This window comes from Bubalus bubalis, chromosome 14, assembly GCF_019923935.1.
Source record: "Bubalus bubalis isolate 160015118507 breed Murrah chromosome 14, NDDB_SH_1, whole genome shotgun sequence".
NCBI lineage: Eukaryota > Metazoa > Chordata > Mammalia > Artiodactyla > Bovidae > Bubalus > Bubalus bubalis.
Window position 1 is genome coordinate 70,853,753 of NC_059170.1, and position 27,328 is coordinate 70,881,080.

General features: G+C 42.7%; 1 protein-coding gene across 3 annotated transcripts in view; it reads right to left on the minus strand.

The window, feature by feature from the left end:
* Positions 1 to 3,716: 3,716 nt before the first annotated feature.
* Positions 3,717 to 27,328, minus strand: part of TAF3 (TATA-box binding protein associated factor 3) — a 122,362-nt gene continuing 98,750 nt past the window's right edge. For all 3 annotated transcript variants that reach the window (XM_025264493.2, XM_006078059.3, XM_044928255.2), the window contains exons 5-7: positions 9,644 to 9,899; positions 6,561 to 6,667; positions 3,717 to 5,631 (exon numbers count right to left, since the gene is read on the minus strand). In XM_025264493.2, the coding sequence (XP_025120278.2) occupies positions 5,517 to 5,631; positions 6,561 to 6,667; positions 9,644 to 9,899 (478 nt within the window). In that variant the 3' untranslated portion in view covers positions 3,717 to 5,516. The remainder of the gene's footprint in view (positions 5,632 to 6,560; positions 6,668 to 9,643; positions 9,900 to 27,328) is intronic.

Below are 27,328 nucleotides of genomic sequence, written 5' to 3' on the forward strand. Positions count from 1 at the left end.
GCAATCAGAGCTTCCCAAGGAAGCTGCCGCAGAACGTGTGGAACGCGACTTTCCCGAAGCTCAGCTAACAACCTCTCCAATGTCATTCTCCACAAACACCCCACGTGGAAACAGGCCATGGGTGAGGTTATTAGTATTTTGTTTTCACTTTGGGCAGAGCATAGCACAGAGCTGTAAAAATCTGAATCTGAAAACATTTAGGTGGACCACACGGTGATCTTCCTTATGATATGGGCAGGTTACCTCCCTGACTCCTAGGAATCAAGCTCACTTCCAGAAGAACAACCCAAGTCAAATTTTGTTGGAAGTATGATAACAATATATTTGACTTACCATATTCTTACCAATGTTTAGAAACGGAATTGAATTTAGAAATTGAATAGAATTGGCCATATCCACGGCCCCCCATTGGAGTGCTTACAGGCTGGTTGATGAGCTGCATGCATTAAATTTATATCTTCTTTATGTGTCTTTTTTCAAATTGTGTTTAGATCTGTAACTGAATGACTACTGATGACTACTTTTATCATAGATTTAAATGAGACCCTAGAATCAGCACAAACATTTTCTTCAAATCATTGAATTTGGCAGTAGTTAACTAATTAAGGCCAACGAGTCTTCAGTTTTGTGTAGTTTTGCTTAAGATAGTTCCATTCTAAAACGTTTCACCAATCAAAAATAAGACCAAGCTAAAAAAAAAAAAAACAAACTCCCTCAAAACTTCAAAAGATTAACAAAATCTTGACTAGGTTCCAAGGATAGAGTAGGAGATAATTGCTAAGGGGGAAATATCTAAAATGATTCAGTTCTGAAACCCCCACACCTTTATGTCTTGTGGCATCCATCTCTTCACAAAGAAATGAATTTTTTCATATCTTGTCAACTCTGCTAGTTCCCAGAATAGTTAACTGTTCGCTAAGCTTTTCAATATTTTGTTCTAAATATAAACATTTCAAAGTATAAATTCTAAATATAAACATTTCAAAGCATATCCATATGAAAAGCCACTGTGGTCTAAGATGATAGCAAGGTGATGTGGAGAGAAGTAGAGAAAGAATACAGAAGGGGCTTTGGGAGTCCGTGAAGTGCAAGTTAATACATGGAATATTGTGGGAACAAGCACAAAACGGTGGAGGCCTGATGGTGGAGGAAAACTGAACTTGGGTCTAACACACATTTGCCCCCTTCTGCATGTTTGCGGTTTCCATGAAGTGTGTCCAGCTAACGTTGAACAAACAAATCAAAGTGTTCCTAACTGTCCTAGAAATCAACCTACAAGCTGAGTGGTCTGGAATGAAACAAGGTAACCAGTGGTTGTTTGACTACCTCACATGTAAACTAAATGTTGTGTTTGCCTGATAGGAAGAAGAAAAGGTTCAGCTATCCGCTGGAATATCTGATTCCCAGTGTCACCTCCTGGCCGGCACTTGGGGATTAATACTTTCTTTAGATATTTTGGGCCACGACAAATGCAGGGTTCACAAAGACAGTTTCCTAAGAGAATGACAGATACTATTGTGGAGAGACGTTATTCAGAGCATTATCTGTTTCATTCTTCAGTTGGGACGACTATCTACTTCTAGACTTGGACTTCTAAAGAAGACTGCTATAATCTGGAGAGACTGGCCATAAAACTATTTGTATTGAAAACTTAGCCCGCGTGTCTTTAGTGGACTTCATTCATTAGCATTCTCACCGGCCAGGTTTCCATATCTCAGTGTTCATTTTATACTTTAATTTGGTTACCAGGGTCTTTGTTGAATCGTCCTATTCAGGGGAGAACAAAGGCGGTTGAGGTGATACCGCGGAGCGAGGCACTATGTTTTATCTTTGCGAAAAGCCCGACGGGGCCCGAGTGCTCCGATGCCCTCTGATTTTCTGCAGGACGTTTGGAGCCACAAGTTATCTGGAGGGTAGGGCTCCTCGCTGCGCTTTGGTGCAGACACCTTCAGAAGACAAGCAGCTTGCCAGTCAGAGAAATGAGCTCCTTGACCCCCGTGGGGGAGGGGAACGTGTCCCACTCCCACAGGAAACACCCTCTGTGCTTTTGCATCACATTTGCTCAGTCCTGGCAGTTTTTCCAATGCTTGCTGCTCTGTGATCTTCTTATCCCTCAAAAGTCAAAACCCACTCTCTTTCAACCCTCCTCCACTGTGGGTGGAAATGTAAATCGGCACAGCCACTGTGGAGAACAGTAGGGAGGCTCCTTAACACACTAAAAACAGAGCCACCGTATGACACTGCAATCGCACTCCTGGGCACACATCCAGAGAAAAACATGATCCGAAAGGATACCTGCAGCCCAGTGTTCAATGCAGCACTGTTTACAACAGCCAGGACACGGAAGCAACCTAAATGTCCATCAGTAGATGAATGGATAAAGAAGACGTGGTGTGTATGTATATATATATTTCATGTATATATGGAAATGGAATACTATTCAGCCATTAAAAAGAATGAAATAATGTCATTTGCAGCAACATGCATGGACCTAGTGAGTGTCATACTGAGTCAAGTAAGTCAAACAGAGAGGGAGAAATACCATATGACATCCCTTATATGTGGACTCTAAAAAGAAATGATACAAATGGACTTACGAAACAGAGACTCACAGAGAATGAACTTATGGTTGTAGAGGGTGGGGGAAAAGGGCCGGTTAGGGAGTTTGGGATGGACATGCCACACACGGCTGTACTGAAGGTGAGTAGCCAACGAGGACTCACTGTAAAGCCCGGGGGACTCTGCTCAGTGCTACGTGGCAGCCCAGATGGGAGGAAGCCCGGGGAGAATGGGTACATGCATATGTATGGCTGAGTCCCTTTGCTGTACACCTGAAACTTCCACTACGTTGTTAATCAGCTATGCCCCAATACAAAATAAAAAGTTTTTTTTTAAAAAAGACCCCCAAAATGCCTTGAATTTTCCAGTCCAACCCCCCCACCCCGCCCCACCCCTCAAAACCCACTCTGTACTGCATGGGTCCCCTCAAGGTTTTCTGATTAAAACCATCATCTTTCCCAACATAACCCTTCTCCTCTCGTCCAATACAGGGTTTTCATTTCCCTATTTAGTTCGACTGCATTAGGGTGAGTGAATTCCTCCCCATCTTCTTCGTGACGTCCGTAAAACTCTTTCTTCAGTGCAACTTTATGCGGGGTGATTCAGCCCAGCTTTCTAACTCTGCTTCGGAACACCGGGGTTTTATTCTCTAATCTACATTTCCTTTTGCAGTTTCTTGGACCCCTTTTGGTTGGTGTATGGCTAGCCATCTGGTAGAGACGGAGACCACCAGCCCATTTCACACAGGCCGCTGAACAGTCAGAAGACGGTAACAACTCCGAGTCTCTGGTGGCCTGGACTGGATTCAGCTCACTGGCCCAGAGGGGAAAGGCTCTGTATTCCATTACTAATCCCCCGAGCTCTTCGGCCCCCTGAAAGTGATTCTTTGGTTTTATTATTGCAAAGGCCATTTATAAAATCATGAACTGGATTTAGGAAAGCAACCATGAAATAGCAAAAGACAACGAACTGATTGAAATTCCTTCAGTGTCCTGTGGGCTGAGGTCTCTCAGACAGCGGGACTGGGGGAAAGTTCTATATCGGCACTGCATTCTGATTTCAGTGGCGTGACCAGCTCACTTAGATGTGGCAAGGTCAGATCCACTGACCATGCCTTGAGGAACTAAATCCTAAGTAAAGAAAATGGAAAAGCAAACTATGAAATAGCCAATAATCCTTTATTTTGCACTTCCCCACCCTCATCCCTCTCCAAAAAGCACTAATGGGGTAGATTCTGTGCATGTGAAAATATTGTATAAAGTATTTAGGATGATCTCAAATTAATAGAACAAAACCACGTATCTCAACATAGATGCTTTCTTTGTAGGCATAGAAAAATGTTGGCTTCTAGAACAAGGAGGGCAATGAGATACTGCACTCAAGAGGGTGACGCTCTGCAATTTAACATTCACAGCAGAAAACCTCATTTCTCTAACCACATAATATGTTTTAAAATATGATTAATTCATACACTAATATCAATTTACTTGGCATTTGAAAAAAAAATCACAAGTTCTATTAATATATTTGTATTAGGTTCAAAGCCCATATTCTAGCATTCAAGATATCCATTAACACTGGCCCAAGTTGGGGTTATTTCAAAATCAAGTAAAAGTCCATATTTATTCAAAAGTTGCTAAAATATGCTAATAAAATTAAATTTGATGTTTTACATTAAAAATAAAATATTTGGTTTATCTCTCAGACATCTATTAACATATAATAAATAGTGGGCAGTATAGTAATATAATAAAGTTTTGTGATACCCTGAAATTTGATGAGTTTTCTTTTAAAAAAAAATTGCATAATATACTTCATTTCAGCCTTAAACCACAATATCAATGAACAGATTTGCAGAAATAAAACAATATAAACACAAAATGCTACAGTATTTTTTTTTTTTTTACTTTCGGGGAATCTACATGTCCTTTGAAACAAAAGGAAGTCAAAGAAATTTACAGAAATAGAAGAGATAACAAAACAATTTCAAATCATAAGCCATAGATTTAAATCGCCTTGTTTTCCTTCCAACTGCTCAGGTCCTCCCCCCAGTGTTCTGCGAGGGTTCAGCTCAAGGTAGGTAACTTTGAACGTACGTATGGCTTTTTCCAGCCTTCTTTGCTTATGTACAGCAGTAATTACAGACGGGGCTGAAACAGCAGCGCGTTTCACAGAAAGCCAGAATTAAACACGATAAAAAAATTTTAAAAATAACTACTTCATAAATATTTATTATTTACATTAGGGGAGATCTCCTGGTGTGCAGAGTTTTCCTACAAGCTGATGAGATGGGTAAGCCATGAGAAGACCACCAGCAGTTTGGAGGAAAGGGCAGAGTTGGGGGACGACAGAGAGAGAGGACAGGTGGGAGAGTCAACAAAAACAAACCGCAGAAGAGCCAACAGGACATGATAGAAACCTTTTTCTTAAAAAATATAAGGTATTTCACAAAAAGCCTGAACATTTTACATGTTAGTACTAAAAACAGGGGGTGCGGTGGGGAAAGCTTCATATATTTTTCATCACAAAAATATTTACTGACACTCCCCCTGGAGTTTTCTTTCATGTGATTACGATTATCTGACTACAGAGGGGAGGAGGCTGGAGACACATACAGCCGACCCACGTCACCCTCGGGCACGGTCAGGGCGGGCCACACGCCATCTTCTCAGCTAACACCTTTAAGGAAAAGGCCCTGGAGAGAATTGAGGAAAATCGAAAGGGAAGATTATAGTCTTTTTATTAATAATACTTGTCACTGGTAATAGGAAACGGAGGCGAGGCCCCCCCCGCCCCGTGCATGAGAGTCTTTGTCCGGGGGCGACCACGTGGCCCTCGGCGGGGGCCCTCGCAGAGCCCCCGGGGGTGGGGGGGCGCGTGTTCTGTCCTCAGTCTGGCCGGGCTCAGCGTCCGGGGTGATGCGGTGGGTGGTGGGGGGGGCACCCCCGCTCCAGGCATCAGTGTGCCCGGTGCTTCCGCTTCTTGTGCTTTTTATCCTTCTTCCTGTTGCAGCACTTGGGGCAGAACCACTGCATCTCTTCCGGGGGGGCGGCCATGATCCCCACGCAGGGCCTACACGGGAACCAAGCAAAAGGCATTTCAGACAAACAGGTTTCAGCGACACACATCTTCCTGTCCTACATTCTTCAGGAATTTCACATCATTCAGTAATCTGTTAGGTTTATGGCTTCGATCCCTGGGCTGGGAAGATCCCCTAAAAGAGGGAAACGCTACCCACTCCAGTATTCTGGCTTGGAGAATTCCACAGATTGTATAGTCCATGGGGTCACAAAGAGTCGGACACGACTGAGCGACTTTCACTTTCAAGGTGCATTTACCGGACACCCAAGTCACCAGCTCTGGCGGACAGACGCTGCTGCACTCCTGCTGGGCATGTGGGTGATCACCTTACACGAGCCCCTTCCCCAGGCCCTGCTGGAGACATTAATTAGCTCATTCATCCTTTCATCCAGAAATAGTCTAATTGTTCTGAGCCATGGCTTTGTTTTTATCTCAGACATTGTATAGCGTGTGACTAAGTGGATGCCTATCTTTTCATATCTGATATTTTCAAGATAACACAGCGAGGTCTGCATGCGTCCTGATGCTGCGCCTTCAGTTTGGGGAGGGCGCTGAGGAGCCGGGGAAGCCACCCACGCTGCCCCTGTACCCCTGCACTTTATGGCAGTGTTTACGGGGTTCCTCAGTGTTTCTGCAGCTGCTACAGAAAATGACTGACAAGAAAGGGAAGGGAACCAACCCCCTGTATCTCCTTTTCCCTTTCTAAAGAATACGTGCGCTAAGAGACACATTGAATTTAGGCTGAAGAGCCACAGTCTAAAGACTAATTTTTGGAAACAATACGAACGCCATTCTCTTGGCACAGGGATTCTGCTCCACACGCTCTTCCTGGGAGACGAGCTGCCCTGGGACAAGAGCCTGCACGGGCCGGGGCCACACGTGTGCTGAGCCTCTGCCCCCGTGTCCCGCAGGGGACTCACCAGTGGTACCAGTCATCACATTCGTCACAGCCGATCATGGGGCTCCCATCGTCGGGCTTGTTGCAGCCGGGACAGATCCAGATCTGGTTTCCCCACTCGTCTCGGATCTGGGGTGGGGGTAGGGGTGGGGGGGAAGGAAACCAGAGAGGCATTGAGAAAAAAGAAATCCCAAAAAGGGCATTACAAGGATTACTGCACCCTGTGCAGCTAATAAATTGACAGACTAAATGAACAGACCGAACAACCCAGGAGCTATTTATTAAAGCTGTGATCGTGGTCCTCACTATCCTGGCATCACATGGGAAAAAAAATGCTACTAAGAGTTCAATGATAAGACCTTTCTTCTACTTTTTTTTTTTTTTGCCATGTTGCATGGCTTGCAAGACCTTAGTTCCCTGACCAGGGATTGAACCTGGGCCCTGGCAACGGAAGTGCCGAGTCCTAATCACTAGGCCGTCAGGGAACCCCCAAGACATTTCTAATGGCTATTTTAAACTGTCTTTTGAAAGTCATAAAAACAAAACATTTGATAATCATTTCTGTGAGCCATGTGACCTACAGTCACCTTTATCTAAAAAAATACTCAAACACGTAGGTTCCGAATGACTACTAATGCCTGATACTCCTGAAAGCTCCCTAGCTCAGCTCTGTGTTGTTCCCTCCACTGCATTCACAGGTCTGGGATTAATAAATACGGCTGATGTGCATATATCGCCTTATTACTTATTAGCCAAACCCTCCTCCTGAACTGGCTGATAAGATCAAGGATATAAAAGAGTTGTTACTAAGTAACTTTCCATTCCCTTTATGACATTTTCAGCAAAGTACAATCAACTAAAGGGCAAATGAAATAAGGGACGCAGGAGGCCAAAGAGCCACACGTTTTCACATTATTTTGCAAAAATATGCTGTGCTCTGGACTTGACTTAGCAGTTCCAAATAAGCAGCATTCCCAACTGAACCACCTCCTCTAATTCCACATGAACAAGACCAATCTGGAAGAGACAATTCTATGACAGGCTTTCAAAGCCAGCAATAACTAAGAGTTAATTTTTTAAAGTTTTGCTGATCACACAGCATATAATTTCATTCAGTTGATTTTGCAAGCTGTAGTCTCTCCTGGTACATTCAGATACAACACTGACTGGATGTGCAGAAGAAAAACGGTTTTTTGTGTTTGTGTGATGGGTGTATGGGGGGCAGAGACGGTTCATTCTAACTCACGGAATTCTAACTATTTTAAGGTCTGCCATTCTGGAAAGTCTCTGCAAGAGCAGACAAGGCTGTAAAGGTTTCCTGAACAAATCTGTGGGCAGCCACATCCCCGACTCGGGCCTCGTCTCCAGTTTCAAGCAGAGAGACCACCAGTCGGCCTGTGCCAGCTGTCTGGGGTGAAGGCCATCCCAGTACCCTGCACCCTGAAGCTGCCATGCATGCCGTGTCCTGCTGCTGACTCTTGAAGTTAGGAGGCCGTGACCCTGCGACATGAGAAATGTGCTACAGCGCCCAGCCCCTTGCAGTTCACTAGGCTCTTTTGAAAACACCTGACTTGGTTTCATCCTCCTAAAACAATGTTTGGGTAGATTAGAAATGGGGAGACTGGAGCTGAAGGAATGTCAGTGCCAGTTCCAGTGTCACAGTTTGGGCAGCAACAAAATCAGCCTGTGTCCTTCCTTCAAATCACACAGTTTGTCTTCTGTCTACAGAGTGTCTCTGAGGGGACAGAGGCTTTTCGTCTACGCTGTTTATGCAAGTCTGATCTATCTCCAGGGAGTTGACTCAAAAATCCATTGGAGAATCAGATTTTAGAGCTAGAACACACCACAGCGATCACCTAGTCTAACAATTCCTGGTTACAGCTGAAGAAATGGAGGTCAAGGAGATCAAGCATAAAGTCCTCCTCGATTTACCCATCTTGGGGTGACGTGGCCTCAATTAAACACCTGTGGCAGCTGGTCCTTGAATGCACTGATTTAATGACCGCAGATACTTGTATCATGTCTTCCATTGTTGTCTTGAATTGCCAATTTAATATTTTCTCCTTAATATTTCATGTCTTTATATCCTTTCTGAAGACTTCTGAGACTTTCTTCTTATCCTCTGTATCATGATAGTGCCTCAAACACTTAATGATTCATTGAAATTTCCTTTCAAAATGCCCGTATAGAAATGTAATACTTGCACGATTTTTAACGACAACGGAAGGAGTCCGAGCCTGTCGCCTCCCAGGCACATCTATTCTGGAAGATCTGCGCCACCACCAGGCGGACGCATCTCAGGCCACACACTCGGTGGTCTCGCGGTGGCAGCTCACTGAGGACCGCCCCGCGCCTGAATCTGTGCGCCATGCGCCCGTGCGCCCGTGCGCCGTGCGCGCCGCACTACAGAGCCCAAAGAGCCTCTGTACTACTCAGCTGAATCCAGGGCTTGACTTAGACCTGACAGTACTGAGGAGGCATGAAACGGGAAAACGACCTCATGACAACCGTGTGAACACATTTGTCAAGGTGAGTTTTTCCACCTGAAGACTTCCTGGGACTCAGGAAGTTCTGTGGTTGACAGGTTCATTTTCATTCACTCTGCAGGCCCTGATATGTCCTGGACCTCAGCCAGGGAGATACTATAATTAGTGCTCCTGCTCAGAAAGAGCGGCTGGCCCATGAGATGTGTGCATGTCATGCTAATTCTCTGAAGTGAATCACTGCTTGATCAAGAAAGTCAATGAGGAGTTTGACTGTCACTATTCACCTCTATATTTATACACTGATTGTGCTGTATATATGTTTGTGTGTATGTGTATATCTATATATATATAGTTATATTCCAAAACAATGATGAGTAACAAAAACAATGCTCTGACATTATTTATGGAGACTAACTATGCAAACATCCTAACACAATACTTTTCAGCCAAAGGCTTGAAAATGCAATGAACATGCCTTTCCAGTCATGAAGAGTTGCTTCTGAAATTCAATGATGATACATCTGACACTGCTTTTTTAATTGGAAACATTTTCATGAGCAAAGAGTGAGGTCTTAAGTGACTTTCTCTTAAATACTCCCCAAAACAGAAAGCAGCTCACCACGTAAGTGCTGACCGTCTCCGTGACCACACTGCGGACGGGGGCTTTGGAGCTGGCGGCTCCCGAAGCAGCAGGGGCTGGGGCGGGCATCCCGGCGAGGGGCGTGCTGGCCGGGGCCAGGAGGGGCAAAGGCACCGGGGCAGGGGTGACGTGCATGGGGGCCGGGGCGGGGGCTGGGGCGGGTGGCGGCGTCTTGGGTCTGTTCAGAGAAGGCGCCGGCTTAGCCTCGGGGGCTGGGACCACTTTGCTGATGACACTGTCAACAAGAGAGAAACGGAAAAATCAAAACACACAGTTTAGTCAAGCCAGGTAGCTACAAACACGATGGCACAATCACTTGATTCTTCTAGCAGCGAAACACGTCTCAGAGAGTTCAGAGAGAGGCTGAGCTCAGGCTGCAAGGCTCTTGCCCAAGCGGCTTCTCCACGATCAGGGCAGGGAGACAGGCTGGGCAGCGGGAAACAGGCAGGGGCTCCAGCTCCTTTCCGTGGTCAGAGCTGCCCACTGCTCTGTTTCTGCATCAACACTGCCTTCTTCAGAGAACCCAAGCCGGGGAAGAAGAACTAGACTCAGAACCAGGAGGTCTGAGGTCAAACCCTATGTCTTCCACAGGCTGGGGTGTGACCTCACGCAAGTCATTTAAAAGCACTAGCTGCTGAGCACCTCTAAGCAGTTAGGTGTTATACTAGGTACTTCCCACACATTACCCCATTCAGTCCTCAGGGCAACTTCAAAGAAGCTGCAGTGACCCTTGTTTTATAAACAAGGAAACAGGAGTAGAGAGAGAAAGGAGTTTGGGCAAATGAGTGGCAGGCTTTGAACTGAGGCCTGCCCATTTGGTCCTCAAACTATTTCTTCTTCTTTTGTCTATACAAAGTTCCTTTATTTGGCAGGGGGCAGTATATATCAACTATAGAGAAAGTGTATTTATTTCTGGTCTCTCCCCTTCTCTCCTCCAGAAGGGTCCACTGTCCCCCGGCTAGCAGGTGTGTTTCCATGTTTTTGTTCTTTGAGTTTTTTCTGCAGATACCCATAAACAGTGCACCCCACTGCTGTTTTAGGCATTTCAAGTATATAAACAATTCACATTATATTTATCATTGGTAACAAGCTTTCCTCAGTTTTTTGTAACTGAGATCCAATCAACAGGTCACCTCATGTAAGTCTGACTGCACAATGCATCAGTTTGACACACTCGTATATTCCAATCTGATTACTGCCGTGGCTTCAGCTAATACCTTTAACACGTCATGTCATGTAATTATCATTTCTTTTTTTCTGAAAAGGAGAGTTAAGATCTAGTGTCTCCCTTACCTTCAAGGCTTGTGAATGGTACCCATGAAAATGGTTTAGCATTAGCAGTGAAGCCAATGGATGTAAACAGACTGCTGATCAGTTTATGGGGCAATACCTGAGGTCTCAGAAATACCTACCAGAATAAATCTGCTTATTTTCCAATTTAGAGAAATGGCACTTTCATGAAAATAACTAATAAAGATAATCCTTCCAAATGCCTGTTCCTCCAATTCAATTGAATTATTCTAGTTCAATTAATTACTCCTTTAATATGGCACATATTGAGAAAGATATATATATATATATATTTCTCATTCAAATTTTCTGAATAGCAAAAGAAAAAACACTACAGTGGGTACTCAGTGTTGATGAGACAAAATATGTACTAATTTTTTGCCTCCAGGAGAGCAGACTGGAGTTCAGTTCAGGTGCTCAGTTGTGTCCAACTCTTTGTGACCCCATGGACTGCAGCACTCTAGGCCTCCCTGTCCATCACCAACTCCCAGAGTTTACTCAAACTCATGTCCATTGAGTCAGTGATGCCATCCAACCATCTCATCCTCTGTCGTCCCCTTCTCGGCCCACCTTCAATCTTTTCCAGCATCAGGGTCTTTTCAAATCAGTCAGTTCTTCGCATCAGGTGGCCAAAGTATTGGAGTTTCAGCTTCAGCATCAGTCCTTCCAATGAATATTCAGGACTGATTTCCTTTAGGATGGATTGGTTGGATCACCTTGCAGTCCAAAGGACTCTCAAGAGTCTTCTCCAACACTACAGTTTAAAAGCATCAATTATTTGCCACTCAGCTTTCTTTATAATCCAACTCTCACATCCATGCATGACTACTGGAAGAACCATAGCTTTGAGTAGATAGACCTTTGTCGGCAAAGTAATGCCTCTGCTTTTTAATATGCTGTCTAGGTTGGTCATAACCTTTCTTCCAAGGAGCAAGCATCTTTTAATTTCATGGCTGCAGTCACCACCTGCAGTGATTTTACAGCCCAAGAAAATAAAGTCTCTCACTTTTTCCACTGTTTCCCTATCTATTTGCCATGAAGTGATGGGACCAGATGCTATGATCTTAGTTTTCTGAATGCTGAGTTTTAAGCCAACTTTTTCACTCTCCTCTTTCACTTTCATCAAGAGGCTCTTTAGTTCTTCTTCACTTTTTGCCATGGGTGGTGTCATCTGCGTATGTGAGGTTATTGATATTTCTCCCGGCAACCTTGATTCCAGCTGGTGCTTCACCCAGCCCAGCGTTTCTCATGATGTACTCTGCATATAAGTTAAATAAGCAGGGTGACAATATACAGCCTTGATGTATTCCTTTCCCTATTTGAAATCAGTCTGTTGTTTCATGTCCAGTTCTAACTGTTGCTTCCTGACCTGCATACAGACTGGTGTTACACAGGCTCTAAGGGGACCTGCCTTTCCCAACTCTTTTGAAATCCACAAGAAAACTGATGAGAATTTGAAAGCTATTGTTGATTCCAGCTGCTCCATTACTTTTGAGGTAACTGGAGGCAGAGTTTTAAGAACAACTCTTTTATTATGGCTTTAGTTTTGAACATTATCAAAAAATAGCTAACGGTATCACATGATATAACTTCTCCTCAGTTGTAACAGAAACTGTCATCCCTCAACCTAATCTGATCATCGTAAAAATAATTTTGGGTTCCCACTGGTCTTCACCGTCAACCTTTGTTGTTTCCTACTTTCAGACATTGCCTTCTCTGTTCTTCCCACCCCGGAACTCTACCAGGGGGAGTTTAAAGATCCTCACCAGTCAGCAATTGTGCACAAACACTGTGAGGCCAGCCATCAGAATCAAAGTCCAAATAGGAGGTTACTCACTGCTCGAAGTTCACAGGTTCCCTCACAATGGCTCACTTACTCGCCCTTAGAAGCCAAGAGCCATTTTAAAATGGCAACAAAATGATGCCATAGGTAAAATCTACTGTAAGTGCCTCCGTGAATTTTACATCAGTTTTTCAACAGGGAAGTTGTTCGATGTTTTGGAGAAAACTCACTTTGATAAAGCTGCTGCTGCTGCTGCTAAGTCGCTTCAGTCGTGTCCGACTCTGTGGGACCCTATAGATGGCAGCCCAGCAGGCTCCCCCGTCCCTGGGATTCTAACTTGCTTTTCTTCTTCATATTGAAACCTCTGATCAATCTCAGCAATTCTGTGCATCTTTTGGACACACATGAAACAGATTCCCATGGTGTACTGTAAACTAAGCCTCCTCACCAAAAAGAGACCCCTGAGCTTTCGCTGTGTATTAGTGTGGTTGCCGTACCAGCGCTGTTGCATCAGTGGTTATAAGACATCACAGTTTTGCATTCTTACTTTTCTTTTAAAAGTCCCAGAAATACTAGGCCCAAGAGCGGTAGGCTGCCCGCAGCAGCCCCTCCCGCCCTGGGGTAGTCTCCTCACAGCCTGGGTGGGCTCTGACTTGGACGGCTGCTAACGGGCTCTTGTAAAACAGCTACACGTGACGTCCACCTAGGTCACAAGAGACACTGCAGCGCCTGTCTTGCTCTCTTTCGGATCAAGAGCTCTGGGGAAGCCCGAGGCTAAGTCATGACGATGCTGAATCTGCCTTAGGAAGAGGCCCATGTGACCGGCCAGTGGGGCCTCCTGCCCACAGCACCCTGTGAGCCCACAGGCCATTCTCCAGCCCTGGGGAGGCCTCCCAGTGACCGAGGCCCAGGGCAGTGGCTTGATGGAGACTGGAGTCAAAACCACCCCAAATTCCTGACCCACGGGAAACTGGGAAGTAATACATGTTTATGGCTTTAGCTGTTAAGTTTTGGGGTCATTAGTTATGTGGAAATAGAAAATTAATATACCAAGTATTTAATTAGTATTTAATTCATCTCAATTAGGAACAAAAATAAGTACCTAGAATTTAGGAGAAATTATATTTGAGAGCATCAGGACTTAAAACAACGAACTGTAACACAGTCATTTCCATATTTCACATGTGATCAAAAGGAACAAATACTCAAAGACAATTATGAGAATTGGTGTTATGTTGATTCTTCAAATCAGTCATTATCCTTCTTCTTCTTGATCCTTACAGCTCAACTCTGAGTGCTCATATAATTAGCACATAACTGCAAATGCAGTTAATTCCTCAAGCTCATGGCTTGCCTCTTGAATATTTACATCATCTTATCTTGTCATAGCCCAAGTACATACCAAGTGGCAAACATTTTATCTTTTAATTCAGGCATGACCTATTTGAAAAATGAAACAGATTGCATGAAGTAATTAGAGGAAAATATAGCCACTGTAGAGTGTTCCTTTCCAAAGGAGATCCCCAAGTGATTAGACTTCTATTGTCAGACGTTCAAAATCTGTAAAATGGCCTAGAAGGACAAGAGTGCTTAGATAAATAAAAATGTATACTTCTTCACAGTATTTTCAGAAAGATAGACAAGAAGATAATTTAAAAAAGAAACAAAAATGGTAAGGTGTAGGGCCATGAGGATAAAAGCGGAGGGATAGGATGGAAAGCAAGACTTCTCTGAATACATCTTATTATACAGTCTCAACTTTGGAGGCAAGGATATGTCTTACACATCCAGAAATTTTAAGTTATAAAACTGCCTACAAGTAAAAAATAAACAGAAAAGAATGAACCTCAATGTATATCTTGTTGGTGACACAACCAGCCACACACACACACACACACACACACACACACACACACATACACACTGACTTCAGGTGACTTCAGGAGGACAGCACTTGAGACTCTCCTCAAATTCAGCTCCACCCAAGTCTTTTCTGAGCCTTCTGGGCTGGAAGGAATCAACTTGAACATCTGGATCAGTTGAGATGTATCTCTTACAGACTTTCACACTTTCTACCTTCTGTTATGATTGTTTATATCTATGTTCCTGAGAGAAGACACAACATCTGATCCAAATTTGCTGCTTGCACAAGTGTATTTCTGACAGTTTTACTATGTATATAATCAAAATTAGTATTTTTCAAATGCAAAATAATTTTTAAAACATGTAAGACCATGAAGGTGTTTTCCAGGACAAGGCCAGGGTTCTTTTGGAAAAAAACAAATTCCCCGGAGTCAGAACTTGTAAAAGATTTTGTGATGTTAGAAAAGCTTCTGCTTCTCTCCAGCAAAGAAAGGGTGCCTTCAATAAGAAAAAGCCAAACCAAATGAAACTGAACAGTCGGGACTGATGAAACCTCACTTTTAATACTTTCTGGGCCAGGAGTCTACAGAGGAGGATGAGGTGCTTATACATGAAAGTATGCAAGTTAACTATAAAAGATGAGCAAGCACCCATTCATTCGTTCATTCATTCATTGTAGGGTTAAATAACATCCCGGTTATATGAAAACATTAAAAGCAGGAAGATGATATTCAGTGAACTAGAAAAATGAATAAGGTTGTGATTAGGATCTGTGTCTCACTGTAGTGTTGTAATATTCAGTTATGACTGAGGTTGTGCTTGGAAAACCCAACGATACTACTTTAAAATATATTAAACTTTGACAACAGCTGTTGTGTCTTTATCCAAAATGATCATGCTTTACATGAACTTTTACCTTCCTCTGTAAACAGCATGAAAAAAACATACATTTATAGCTTGTGCTACATATGGAGATGCTGCTGTTGCTGTTTTAGTCACTAAGTCATGTCTCTTTTGTGACTCCATGGACTGCAGCCACCAGGCTCCTCTGTCCATGGGACTATCTCGGTAAGAATACTGTGTGGGTTGCCATTTCCTCCTCCAGGGATCATCCTAACCCAGGGATCAAACCTACATCTCTTGCTTGGCAGGCAGATTCTTTAGCCTGAGCCAGCAGGGAAGCCCAGAGAAATAAATACACACACACACACACACACACACACATATATATATACTTCCACCTTTGTGGGCTAAAGAAGCAGAAATGATTGATTAAGATTCTAAGCACATGTTTGAAATGCCTCTCTGGTCCTCCCACTTGGGCTTTTTAGCAGGTAACTGGGCAGACTAGGCCGCATCTTAAGGAGAAATCTGAGCTGGAAGGAAAGATTTGGCAATCATCATCGCCTAACTTTGAAAAGAACAAAAAAGAAAATTTAGGGAGAAATAACACAGTGGTGGATCAAGGGCAAGAAGAGAAAGTGATCAAAGAAAAACAGAAGCAATGATGGAGAAAGAGAGCATCCTGTCATGGAAAACAAGGACTAGAGGTTTTCAAAAAGGGCGTGGGGGGAAGAAGGTATTGGAAGAACAGAAGGATGAAGTCTCAGGGCTGCGGCATTTGTCTCAGGATGCATTTAATCATCTTAATGAGAAGCTTCAGGAAAGTTTCCAGAGCAGAAACCAGGATGTGGTGAGTTGAGGAATAAAATTGGGGGGTGGGGGAGGGAGGGGAGGAATTCGAAGAAAGTCCATATAAGGAATACGTTTTGAAAAGTGAAAATGAGAAGAGGCATCTACATGACTTTTCCCTCACCTGGAGGGGAGGCTAGTGGGCGTGTGTGTGTGTGAGGGTCAGGATGGCAGAACCCAAGGGAAGACTGGAGAAGGGAAGAGAAGAAGATACAGAGGGGAGGAGGTAACAAAGGAGGCCGGGGGCGGGGGGGGGGGGGGGGGGGGAGGCGGGGAGGGGAAGGGCTCCGGAACCCGGAAGAGTGAATCCAAACAGGGGTGATGCAGCCAGTCAGTCCCTGCAGGGACAAGTCCCTGAACCCAACCCGTGTGGGTTCTCCGACACAGAGGTCGGGCTGGGACGCGAGTGTTCATCTCACAAGGAGGCCAGGGCGGGGACAGAGAGGAAGAAACATCGCACTGTGCCCCTAAAGTCCCTACGGAAATATTTTAATATTGAAGTGAAAGTCTCAGTTGCTCAGTCGTGTCCAACTCTTTGCAACTCCACGACTGTAGCCGGCCAGGATCCTCTGTCCATGGGATTCTCCAGGCAAGAATTGTGGAGTGGGTTGCCATTCCCTTGTCCAGGGGGATTTTCCCAACCCAGGGATCAAACCCAGATCAAAACTCGTCTGCATAGCAGGCAGATTTTTACCATCTGAGCCAGCCCTATAAAACGACAGGAAGGATAGGATGCGAAGGATTTAAATTTTCTGTGTTGTCATCAGTAATAATAAGAATGTTCTCATTAGGAGGGATACATTCTCCTTAAACACTAGAAGTGCAAGTAGTTTGATCTTTAGGGGAAATTATAGGTAAGACAGTATCCAAAAGGTTACCATGATATAGCTAAATTACCTCTGCCTGTCACAGGTTAAAGAACATTTAAATTCTGGAAGCTCACATCAGCTTTTTCTAGATAACAAATCTTAAGTACCTTCCTATATTCACTCAATTAGTGATCCCGGGCCTTGATAACACGGCAGGGAGGAACTTTCCAACTATCATTCAAATCATATCTAAAAAGGTGGTCATAAATATTTTAAAACCTAAGTGAACTAAATAAGACCTAGACCCATTAAGGATAAGATCTTTTACAACAAATTAAATAAAACAATTTATTGAAGTCTGGACGCAAGATAAGCTAGATTTACTAGCTGACCTTTTATTCATTTAAAGAACAAAATTAGCTCTAATTGCATTAGAATGGAATCCAGTAAATTTTCCCCAGTCTTCTAATGTGGCATCCGTGTAAGGACTGCTGTAATTGTTTACAAGTAAGATGGAAATGCTTTGATTATAATCTTTCCACTTGTTTTACTGGGTAGTAAAAACATTTCCCAAAACCTGAAGCCAGTTTTTCTGACAGCATACTATTTTTTTTTCCTCTTGGATACAGTGTATCTTTGGCGATAGTCGACAAACTACCATGTGTCAGGGGAAGAAATCAAACTTGGGGATTTCATCTAAACATTAGCTGGGTAAAAAAAGAGAGAGTGCTCTAAGAAGGTCAAGATCCTCCCAGTCTGGAAAATATCAGAAAAGGGCTGAAGACCCGAGCAAGAAAAATGTTAATGACCTGCTTCCTCTTGGAATTATAACTGAGATATATGGGTTTGGGTCTGTTGAATTTATCAATATAAGTACAAAAAGTAGCAAGAATAATGGCTACCACCCACAATTTGTGTTCTCATTGTTCAGCGGCTAAGAAATTTCATTTGTCATGGTACCATATTTCACTAGCATTAAAAATAAGTTATTTGCCATAGATTTTAAATACAGTCATTCTTAAGTTTTTTGTTCTTATTTATTAATTTTTTGGGGGGTCACTGTTCTTGTTAGATAGCTTCTCATACAGGCAAAATACCTATGAAATGTTTCTGTGTCAGCGGCAAGTTAACCAAGGCAAAACAAAGAAAACTATCAACACTTTTCAGTCTTTTTTTTTTTTAAATCAAAGCAGACAGTTTTACTGCAAGGGAAACAAATTAAAAATAGAAGAACAAAAGGCCTTCCAAGTCTGACGGGACGATGGTCTGAAATGTTCTTGAACTTTATTTCTAAAGAATCATCTTTTTTTTTTTAAACAACAAGCTCCCTTGCTCTGCCTCTTCAGCATGCTTTTATTAAAACATGAACTTGCCTGCCTTTCTCTACATAAAAGTAAAGCATATCAATCGTTTCTGCCTGCCCCTCCCCCTTATCCCAGTGGGAGCGCCCTTCTCTGCTTCTGGAACCTACCAGCCCTCTCCAACAGGGCTCCACCCCCCCCCCCCCACTGGGGCTGGCTGGCTCCAGGATGGGACCCAACAAGGGGTGCTGTCAAGTTGGGGGGGTTCAGCCTATGAGTACAGAAACAACCACGCCGGCCAAGAGCAACTGGGACCATCTCTGCCTCCACACAGAAGCCAGAGAGAGAAAAAGAAAGTGAGCAGAGTCTTAATGACACTTTTTGAACCTTGGTTAAAGTCACCTTGCCTAAAGTCAAATAAATCGCTTTAACCATGGTTTGAGCTAGTTTGATTAGGGTTTCTGTTACTGCGCCCAGAGTCCTGACTAATAGAACGCATGAGAAGTGTTTCAGCTGGAGAAGGGAGGACTCTTTATGAAGCACCTGCACTGCGTGTGCTCCGAGGCTACATCCGTGGACTAGGGGTTGGTCTAAGAAACAGTCAAAGAAAAAAACACCTTTTATCTGCTGTAAAAGCTGCTATGGAGGACGGCTATTTTGCCATTAGGTTCCTATGGAAATAAAACTTCAAATTTAGCATCTTGAAAAATGTTCTCTCCTGAGAAACTAAGGGGTACCTTCTTTTTAAAAAAATATATCTCACTCTGCCCTTATTGCTAGGAAGTCGTGATCATATCTGATGTACAAATTTTCTTTTTCCTTACCTTGTTCTTGGTTTCCTTGTATTTTCCAGTATCTTTATTTTATGTTCTCTAAGTCACTCTTAAATTTATTTAAACTAGAAAAAAGCTACATACGAATAAACAACATTTTAAGTGTAGGAAAATATGCAGAAAGTGAAATAAAAATAATTTGCTATTATTTTTCTAAAGAACTTGCCACTAAAATACCACTATACACATTTTACCTATTAAATGTCTTTCAGTTAAATCTGGTTACATAAGAACATAAAATGCTTACCTTCTTTAAAAATATTTTAAATGGTTACTTTTGTAATTGTGCATAGTTATCCTCTATTTCTGGTTGTACTGTCAAAAAGAGTTAATCAGAAAAGTTTGGATCACAGAAAAGACAGCAAATATCTATACTTGCTTTACATTTTTAAAGGTTAACCATTTATTTTTCAGGATTAATGAGCAAAAAGTTTTAGCTTCCATTTTTATGGTATATATAGATAATTTAGAAATTACATCTATTAAGCAGCCTCAGTTCAAGAGAAAGGGGACATATGTATCTTTGGCTGATTCAGGTTGATGTATGGCAGAAACCAACACAATATTGTAAAGCAATTATCCTTTAATTAAAAATAAATAAATTTTTTAAAAAGAAGCCTCCTCCCAGGCATAAACTAAACTCTATAAACTGCAACAAAAAACTGAATTACTTACAGGAAAAGGAAAGCATCCAATGTTCAGCACCTCTGCTAAGAGAGGTCTGATTAATGAAAGAATTTCCTGAATTGTAAGAAATCTGATAATACTCATGGCTATGGTGACAAAGTATTTGCAGAAGGAAAACTCTAGTTGCCAGCAGTAAAGTGGTCAATGAAAAGTACTTTGGCAAAGTGTGCGCATTTGGGGAAAAGGATTAAACTTGTAACAGAGAGTATCTATTGTGTCCTCTCAGCCAAAAGAAAATTTAGAATTATTAATGGTAATGATATTGTTTTCATGAAAGTGACACAAAACAATTCTGGGTCACTTGACCAAATACAGTATCGGGTATTACCTGGAACAATGACTGAGCATGGCCAGATATGTGTATGCTAAGTCACTCAGTTGTGTCCGACGCCTTGCGACCCTTTGGACTGTAGCCCACCAGGCTCCTCTGTCCTTGGGATTCTCTAGGCAAGAGTACTAGAGTGGGTTGCCATTTCCTCCTGCAAGGGATCTTCCTGACCCAGGGATTGAACCTGTGTCCCTTATGTCTTCTGCATTGGTTCTTTACCACTAGCACCACTTGGGAAGCCGGCTGGATGTGTGGAGGGGCCCAACTCATTACCCGTCCCTGGTGAGCTCTCTGAGCCAGGGCAGCAGTGCCCTGAGAGCAGGACCAGCTCCAAAATTCTCCAGTATAGCAGCCCCACCAACCAGACCAAATGATACTGTGGCAGGACAGCCACTCGGCCCCGCGCCACCAAAAGAGCCACAGGACAGACAGAGAAAAGGACAGACCCACCTCCCCAGCGCCAGCAAGAGGAGAGCCTAAAGAGACATGGAGAAACGTGAGGAGGGGAAGACCGTAACCCCCAACCACCACTGTTATCCTCAAATCTACATACAAGGGCCTTTCCTCTTAATACTCTACCAATACTTCAAGTTGCCTTTTTAAATGAGATGCTCCTTTAATAGAATTTTAAGCTTTATAAATATAACCACACAGTTAATGCTCCGCATGTCTCTTCTGACAATCCTGTCTCAGCAGTCCCACCCCTCAGATGCTCCCTGGCTTACACCACTGTCTTCTGTTTATATCCTTCACAGAAATGACAAAATGCACAGACACTAAAAGTTAGCCCAATTTTCCTAGGCTTACTCAAAATAAACTGACTCATAAATGACAAGCCTGGGACAATAAGTAACATGGTGACTGAGCTGCCACTCGGCCAGCCCATAGCGCCTCTGATCACAAGGGACACTCACCGTCCCTTCGGGCACATAAGTCCAGGGGGACCTCAAAAGCATCCGTATTGACCTGACCAATATGACATTAGGCGCTGGTCCCAGGCCAGCTAAACCTACCTGCTCTCTCGGCATCACGGCAAAGCTTGGCCATCAGGCCAGACCCAGTTATTCACTGATTTATTTGAATGCATTCTTTCTTCCCATTCACACCACCCCTGCAAGCTACAGATGCTGAGTCTGTAACTTCAGGATCAGTATTTTGGTTTCCTCTTCAATATAGACTAAGGGGAACTCTGGGTCCTCATTCCTGGGATACCTGTTAAAGGCATCTGAGGTGCTTGGAGTCACCTTGAACTTTAACACAATCAGGAGGTGGCACTGGATCCCCACAGACCCTTCAAACCACACTCGGCAGGAACGTTCAATCAAGGGGGACAAGGGCCCTCTGTCTGGCTTCCAGGAACAATAACAGAGAAGACAGGAAACAGTCCAACCTCAAAGCACTTTCCTGGATCACGGGTCAGAGGCATCATTTCTTTATATAAGATTTAGAAACTAAATATTGTCCTAGAGATCTTCCAACAAGAGGGTATAATTTGAACCCTGTAAAGTGTTTTCTTTTTCCTATGGTTTCAAAAGACTCTACTCCCTGCCTGTTCTTCAGAAATAAACTCCTCCCCCTAGACTATTCAAACCCCTCTTTGAGTCCTAGTCTACTCATTAATTCCACTTCAAAAGAGCATCATTACAGCCCCAGGTGAATACAAACTACATAAAGGCATGTTTATATGAATCTACTGTCTCTTTTCCATCATAACTGCCAAGGAATAAGCCATGATCCCTATACTACAATAATAAAAGATTACTTTTAATTTCATATAATTTTCAAGTGTCATAAAGTGTTATCCTTCTTTTAATTTCTTTCAGCCGAGCCATAAAAACACACAGTGGGATGGACTGACCCATGGCTGTAGGTTGTTGATCATGGATTTAGATTTAAAAAAACAAAAAACAAACAAAAAGATCCTGCTTTACTGATTATGTTGTATTTTATATAAAATCCTATTGCTCATAGCAATGGGGCTTGCATAACTCAATGAAGCTATGAGCCTTGCCGTGTAGGGCCACACAAAACAGGTCACAGTGGAGAGTTCTGACAAAACGTGGTCCTCTGGAGGAGGGAATGGCAAACCGCTCCAGGATTCTTGCCTCGAGGGTAGCGTGGACAGCATAAAAAGGCAAAAAATATGACACCGGAAGATGAACCCCCAGGTGGGAAGGCGTTCAATATGCTATGGGGAAGAGTGGAGGGCAATTACTAACAGCTCCAGAAAGAATGAAGAGGCTGGGCCAAAGCAGAAGCAACGCCCAGTTGTGGATGTGCCTGGTGGTGAAAGTAAAGTCTGATGCCTTAAAGAACAATATTGCAGAGGAACCTGGAATGTTAGGCCCATGAATCAAGGTAAGCTGGATATGGTCAAGCAAGAGATGGCAAGAGTGAACATCCATATCTTAGGAATCTGTGAACTAAAATGGATGAGAATGGGTGAATTTAATTCAGATGACCATTATATCTACTACTGTGGGCAAGAATCCCTTAAAAGAAATGGAGTAACCCTCATAGTCCATCAAAGAGTCCAAAATACAGTATCTGGGTGCAATTTCAAAAGTGACAGAATGATCTTGGTTTGTTTCCAGGGCAAACCATTCAACATAGTAATCCAAGTCTGTGCCCCAATCTCTGATGCTGAAGAACCTCAAGTAGACCAGTTCTCTGAAGACCTACAAGATCTTCTAAGATGTCCTTTTCATCATACGGGACTGGAATGCAAAAGTAGGAAGTTAAGAGATAACTGGAATAACAGGCAAGTTTGGCATTGGAATACAAAATGAAGAAGAGCGAAGGCTAACAATTTTGCCAAGAGAATACCCTGGTCATAGCAAACAACTTCCAACAACACAAGAGACTACTTTACACATGAACATCATCAGATGGTCAATAGTTAAAGCAGATTGATCATTCTGCATCAGTAGTCAGTTCAGTCACTCAGTTGTGTCCGACTCTTTGCAACCCCCACGGACTGCAGCACACCAGGCTTCCCTGTCCATCACCAACCCCTGGATTATTTTGCATCTTTGCAGCCAAAGATGGGGAGGCTCTATACAGTTAGCAAAAATAAGACCTGGGGCTGACTGTGGCTCAGATCATGAGCTCCTTATTGCAAAATTCAGGCTTAAATTGAAGAATGCAGGGAAAATCACTAGGCCAATTCAGGTATGACCTAAATCAAATCCCTTATGATTATATAGTGGGGGTGACAAATAGATTCAAGAGATTACATCTGGTAAAGAGAGTGCCTGAAGAACTATGGACAGAGGTTTGTAACACTGTACAGGAGGTAGTGATCAAAACCATCCCAAGGAAAAAGAAATGCAAGAAGGCAAAGTGATTGACTGAGGAAGCCTCACAAATAGCTGAGGAAAGAAGAGAAGTGAAAAGCAAGGGAGAAAGGGAAAGAGCTAACCAACTGGATACACAGTTTCAGAGAACAGCAAGGAGAGGTAAGAGGCCTTCTTCAATGAACAATGCAAAGAAATAGAGGAAATCAATAAAATGTGAAAAATTAGAGATTTCTTCAAGAAGCAGAAGAGATTAAGAAGAGGTGGTGAGAATACACAGAAGAACTATACAAAAAATATATCTTAATGACCAGGATAACTATGATTGTGTGGTCACTCACCTAGAGCCAGACATCCTGGAGTGTGAAGTCAAGTGGGCCTTAGGAAGCATTACTACAAACAAAGTTAATGGAGGTGATGGAATTCCAGATGAGCTATTTCAAATCCTAAAAGCTGAAGTTGTTAAGGTATTGCCCTCAATATGTGAGCAAATTTGGAAAACTCAGCAGTGCTCACAAGCCTGCAAAAGGTCAGTTTTCATTCCAATCCCAAAGAAGGGCAATGCCAAAGAATGTACAAACTACCATACGACTGCACTCATTTCACATGCTAATTTCACATTTCACAAGGTAATGCTCAAAATCCTTCAAGCTATGCCTATGCTTCAGCAGTATGTGAACTGAGACCCTCCAGATGTACAAGCTGGGTTTAGAAAAGGCAGAAGAAGCAAGCGAAGCAACTGACAAAGAATTAATCTCAAAAATATATAAGCAGCTCAAGCAGCTCAATAGCAGAAAAATAAACTACCCGTTAAAAAATGGGCCAAAGAACTAAACAGACATTTCTCCAAAGAAGACATACAGATGGCTATCAAACACATGAAAAGATGCTCAACATCACTCATTATCAGAGAAATGCAAATCAAAACCGTAATGAGGTACCATCTCACGCTGGTCAGAATGGCTGCTATCAAAAAATCTAAAAACAATAAATGCTGGAGAGGGTGTGGAGAAAAGGGAACCCTCTTACACTGTTGGTGGGAATGCAAACTAGTACAGCCACTACGGAGAACAATGTGGAGATTCCTTAACAAACTGGAAATAGAACTACCATACAACCCAGCAATCCCACTGCTGGGCATACACACCGAGGAAACCAGAAGTGAAAGAGACACGTGTACCCCAATGTTCATCGAAGCACTATTTACAATAGCTAGGACATGGAAGCAACATGGATGTCCATCGGCAGACAAATGGATAAGAAAGCTGTGGTACATATACACAATGGAACATTAACTCAGCTATTACAAAGAATGCATTTGAATCAGTTCTAATGAGGTGGATGAAACTGGAGCCTATTATGCAGAGTGAAGTAAGCCAGAAAGAAAAACACCAATACAGTATACTAACGCATATATATGGAATTTAGAAAGATGGTAATGATGACACTATATGCCAGACAGCAAAAGAGACACAGAGATAAAGAACAGACTTTTGGACTCTGTGGGAGAGGGAGAGGGTGGGATGATTTGGGAGAACAGCACTGAACCATGTATATTACCATATGTGAAATAGATCGTCAGTCCAGGTTCGATGCATGAGACAGGGTGCTCAGGACCGGTGCACTGGGATCACCCTGAGGGATGGGGTGGGGAGGGAGGTGGGTTCAGGATGGGGGACACATGTACACCCATGGTTGATTCATGTCAATGTATGGCAAAAATCACTACAATATTGTAAAGTCAAGCCTCCAATTAAAATAAATTAATTAAAAAAGATAAAAATCCACCCCCCAAAATGTTTTTATTAGGGTATAGTTTATTTACAATGTTGTGTTATCAATATCAATTTCTATTTCTAATATTGATGAATGGAAACACTGAGAAATCTTGTTCACATAAATAAGCAAACAGAAATGAAAAGTGATTTGTTATAGTAGGGACACTCGATTCTTTGAATTTCTTCTGAACTAAATGCCAAAAATGAAAAAAACAAAAAAAGGAAAGGCAGAGGAACCAGAGATCAAATTGTTAACATTCTTTGGATCATGGAGAAAGCAAGGGGATTCCAGGAAAACATCTACTTTAGCTTAACTGACTACACTTCACTGACTCTGCCAAAGTCTTTGTGTGGATCACAAAAAAACTGTAGAAATTCTTAAAGAAAAGAAAATACCAGAAAACCTTACCAGTCTCATGAGAAACTTGTATGTGGGTCAGAAAACAATAGTTAGAACCTTACATGGAACAATGGAGTAGTTCAAAATTGGGAAAGGAGTACATCAAGGCTGTATACTGTCACCCTGCTTATTTAACTTCTATGCAGAGTACATCATACGAAATGCCAGGCTTGATGAATCACAAGCTGGAATTGAGACTACCGGCAGAAATATCAATAACCTCAGATATGCAGATAATACCACTCTAATGGCAGAAAGCGAAGAGGAACTAAAGAGCCTCTTGATGAGGGTGAAAGAGGAAAGTGAAAAAGATGGCTTGAAACTCAACATTCAAAAAACTAAGATCATGGCATCCAATCCCATCACTTCAGGGCAAATAGAAGGGGAAAAAATAGAAGCAGTGACAGATTTTCTTTTCTTGGCCTCCAAAATCACCACGGATGGTCACTGCAGCCATAAAATTAAAAGACTCTTGCTCCTTGAAAGGAAAGCTGTGACAAACCTAGACAACATATTCAAAAGCAGAAACCTCACTTTGCTGACAAAGGTCCATAGAGTCAAAGGTATGGTTTTTCCTGTAGTCATGTATGGATGTGAGAGCTGGACCATAAAGAAGGCTGAGTGCTGAAGAACTGATGCTTTCGAATTTCAGTGTTGGAGAAGACTTAAGAGTCCCTTGGACTGCAAGGAGATCAACCCTGAATATTCACTGGAAGGACTGATGCCGAAGCTGAAGCTCCAGTACTTTGGCCACCTGATGCAGAGAATCGACTCTGGAAGACCCTGATGCTGAGAAAGATTGAAGGCAAAAGGAGAAGAGGTAAGCAAAGGGTGAGATGGTTGGATTGTATCATTGACTCAATGAACAAGAACATGAGCAAACTCCAGGAGACAGTGGAGGACAGAGGAACCTGGTGTGCTGCAGTCCAAGGGGTCACAAAGAGTCAGGCGGGACATAGCAACTGAACAACAATATGTGACTTGGGCCTCTTTTTCTTTCAAGTTTAAAATGTAATATATTCCACTTAATTTATTCCTTTGTTCATTGCTGCTAAGTCACTTCAGTCGTGTCCGACTCTGTGTGACCCCATAGACGGCAGCCCACCAGGCTCCTCTGTCCATGGGATTCTCCAGGCAAGAACACTGGAGTGGGTTGCCATTTCCTCCTCCAATGCATGAAAGTGAAAAGTCAAAGTGAAGTCGCTCAGTCGTGTCCTTTGTTTATTATAAGTATATATTTCCTTGGGTCTGACTTTGGTCAAATGATTGATTATTCATATGATATGGGAGTTATTTCCTAAATATCAGAAAGTTCACATTACATGTTATACTTTCAAGAACAATTTGTCTAGACTGTCTGGGTACTATAATTTCCCTAATACTGGACATTCTGTTCCAGAGTCACAGGATCTATTTCTCACAACTTCCAATACCTTAGGTATATGAGTGATTTATTGTGAGGGAAAGGAATTAGTCAACCGAATAACTGAAAGATGCTTAACGGCAGATGTGAAGATTACTACTATTAATGCCTTTCTAAAAACCTTATTCCTCTAAACGAATAAGCAAGCTGAACTTGTATGTGTAAGGAAAGGTGAAGTAAT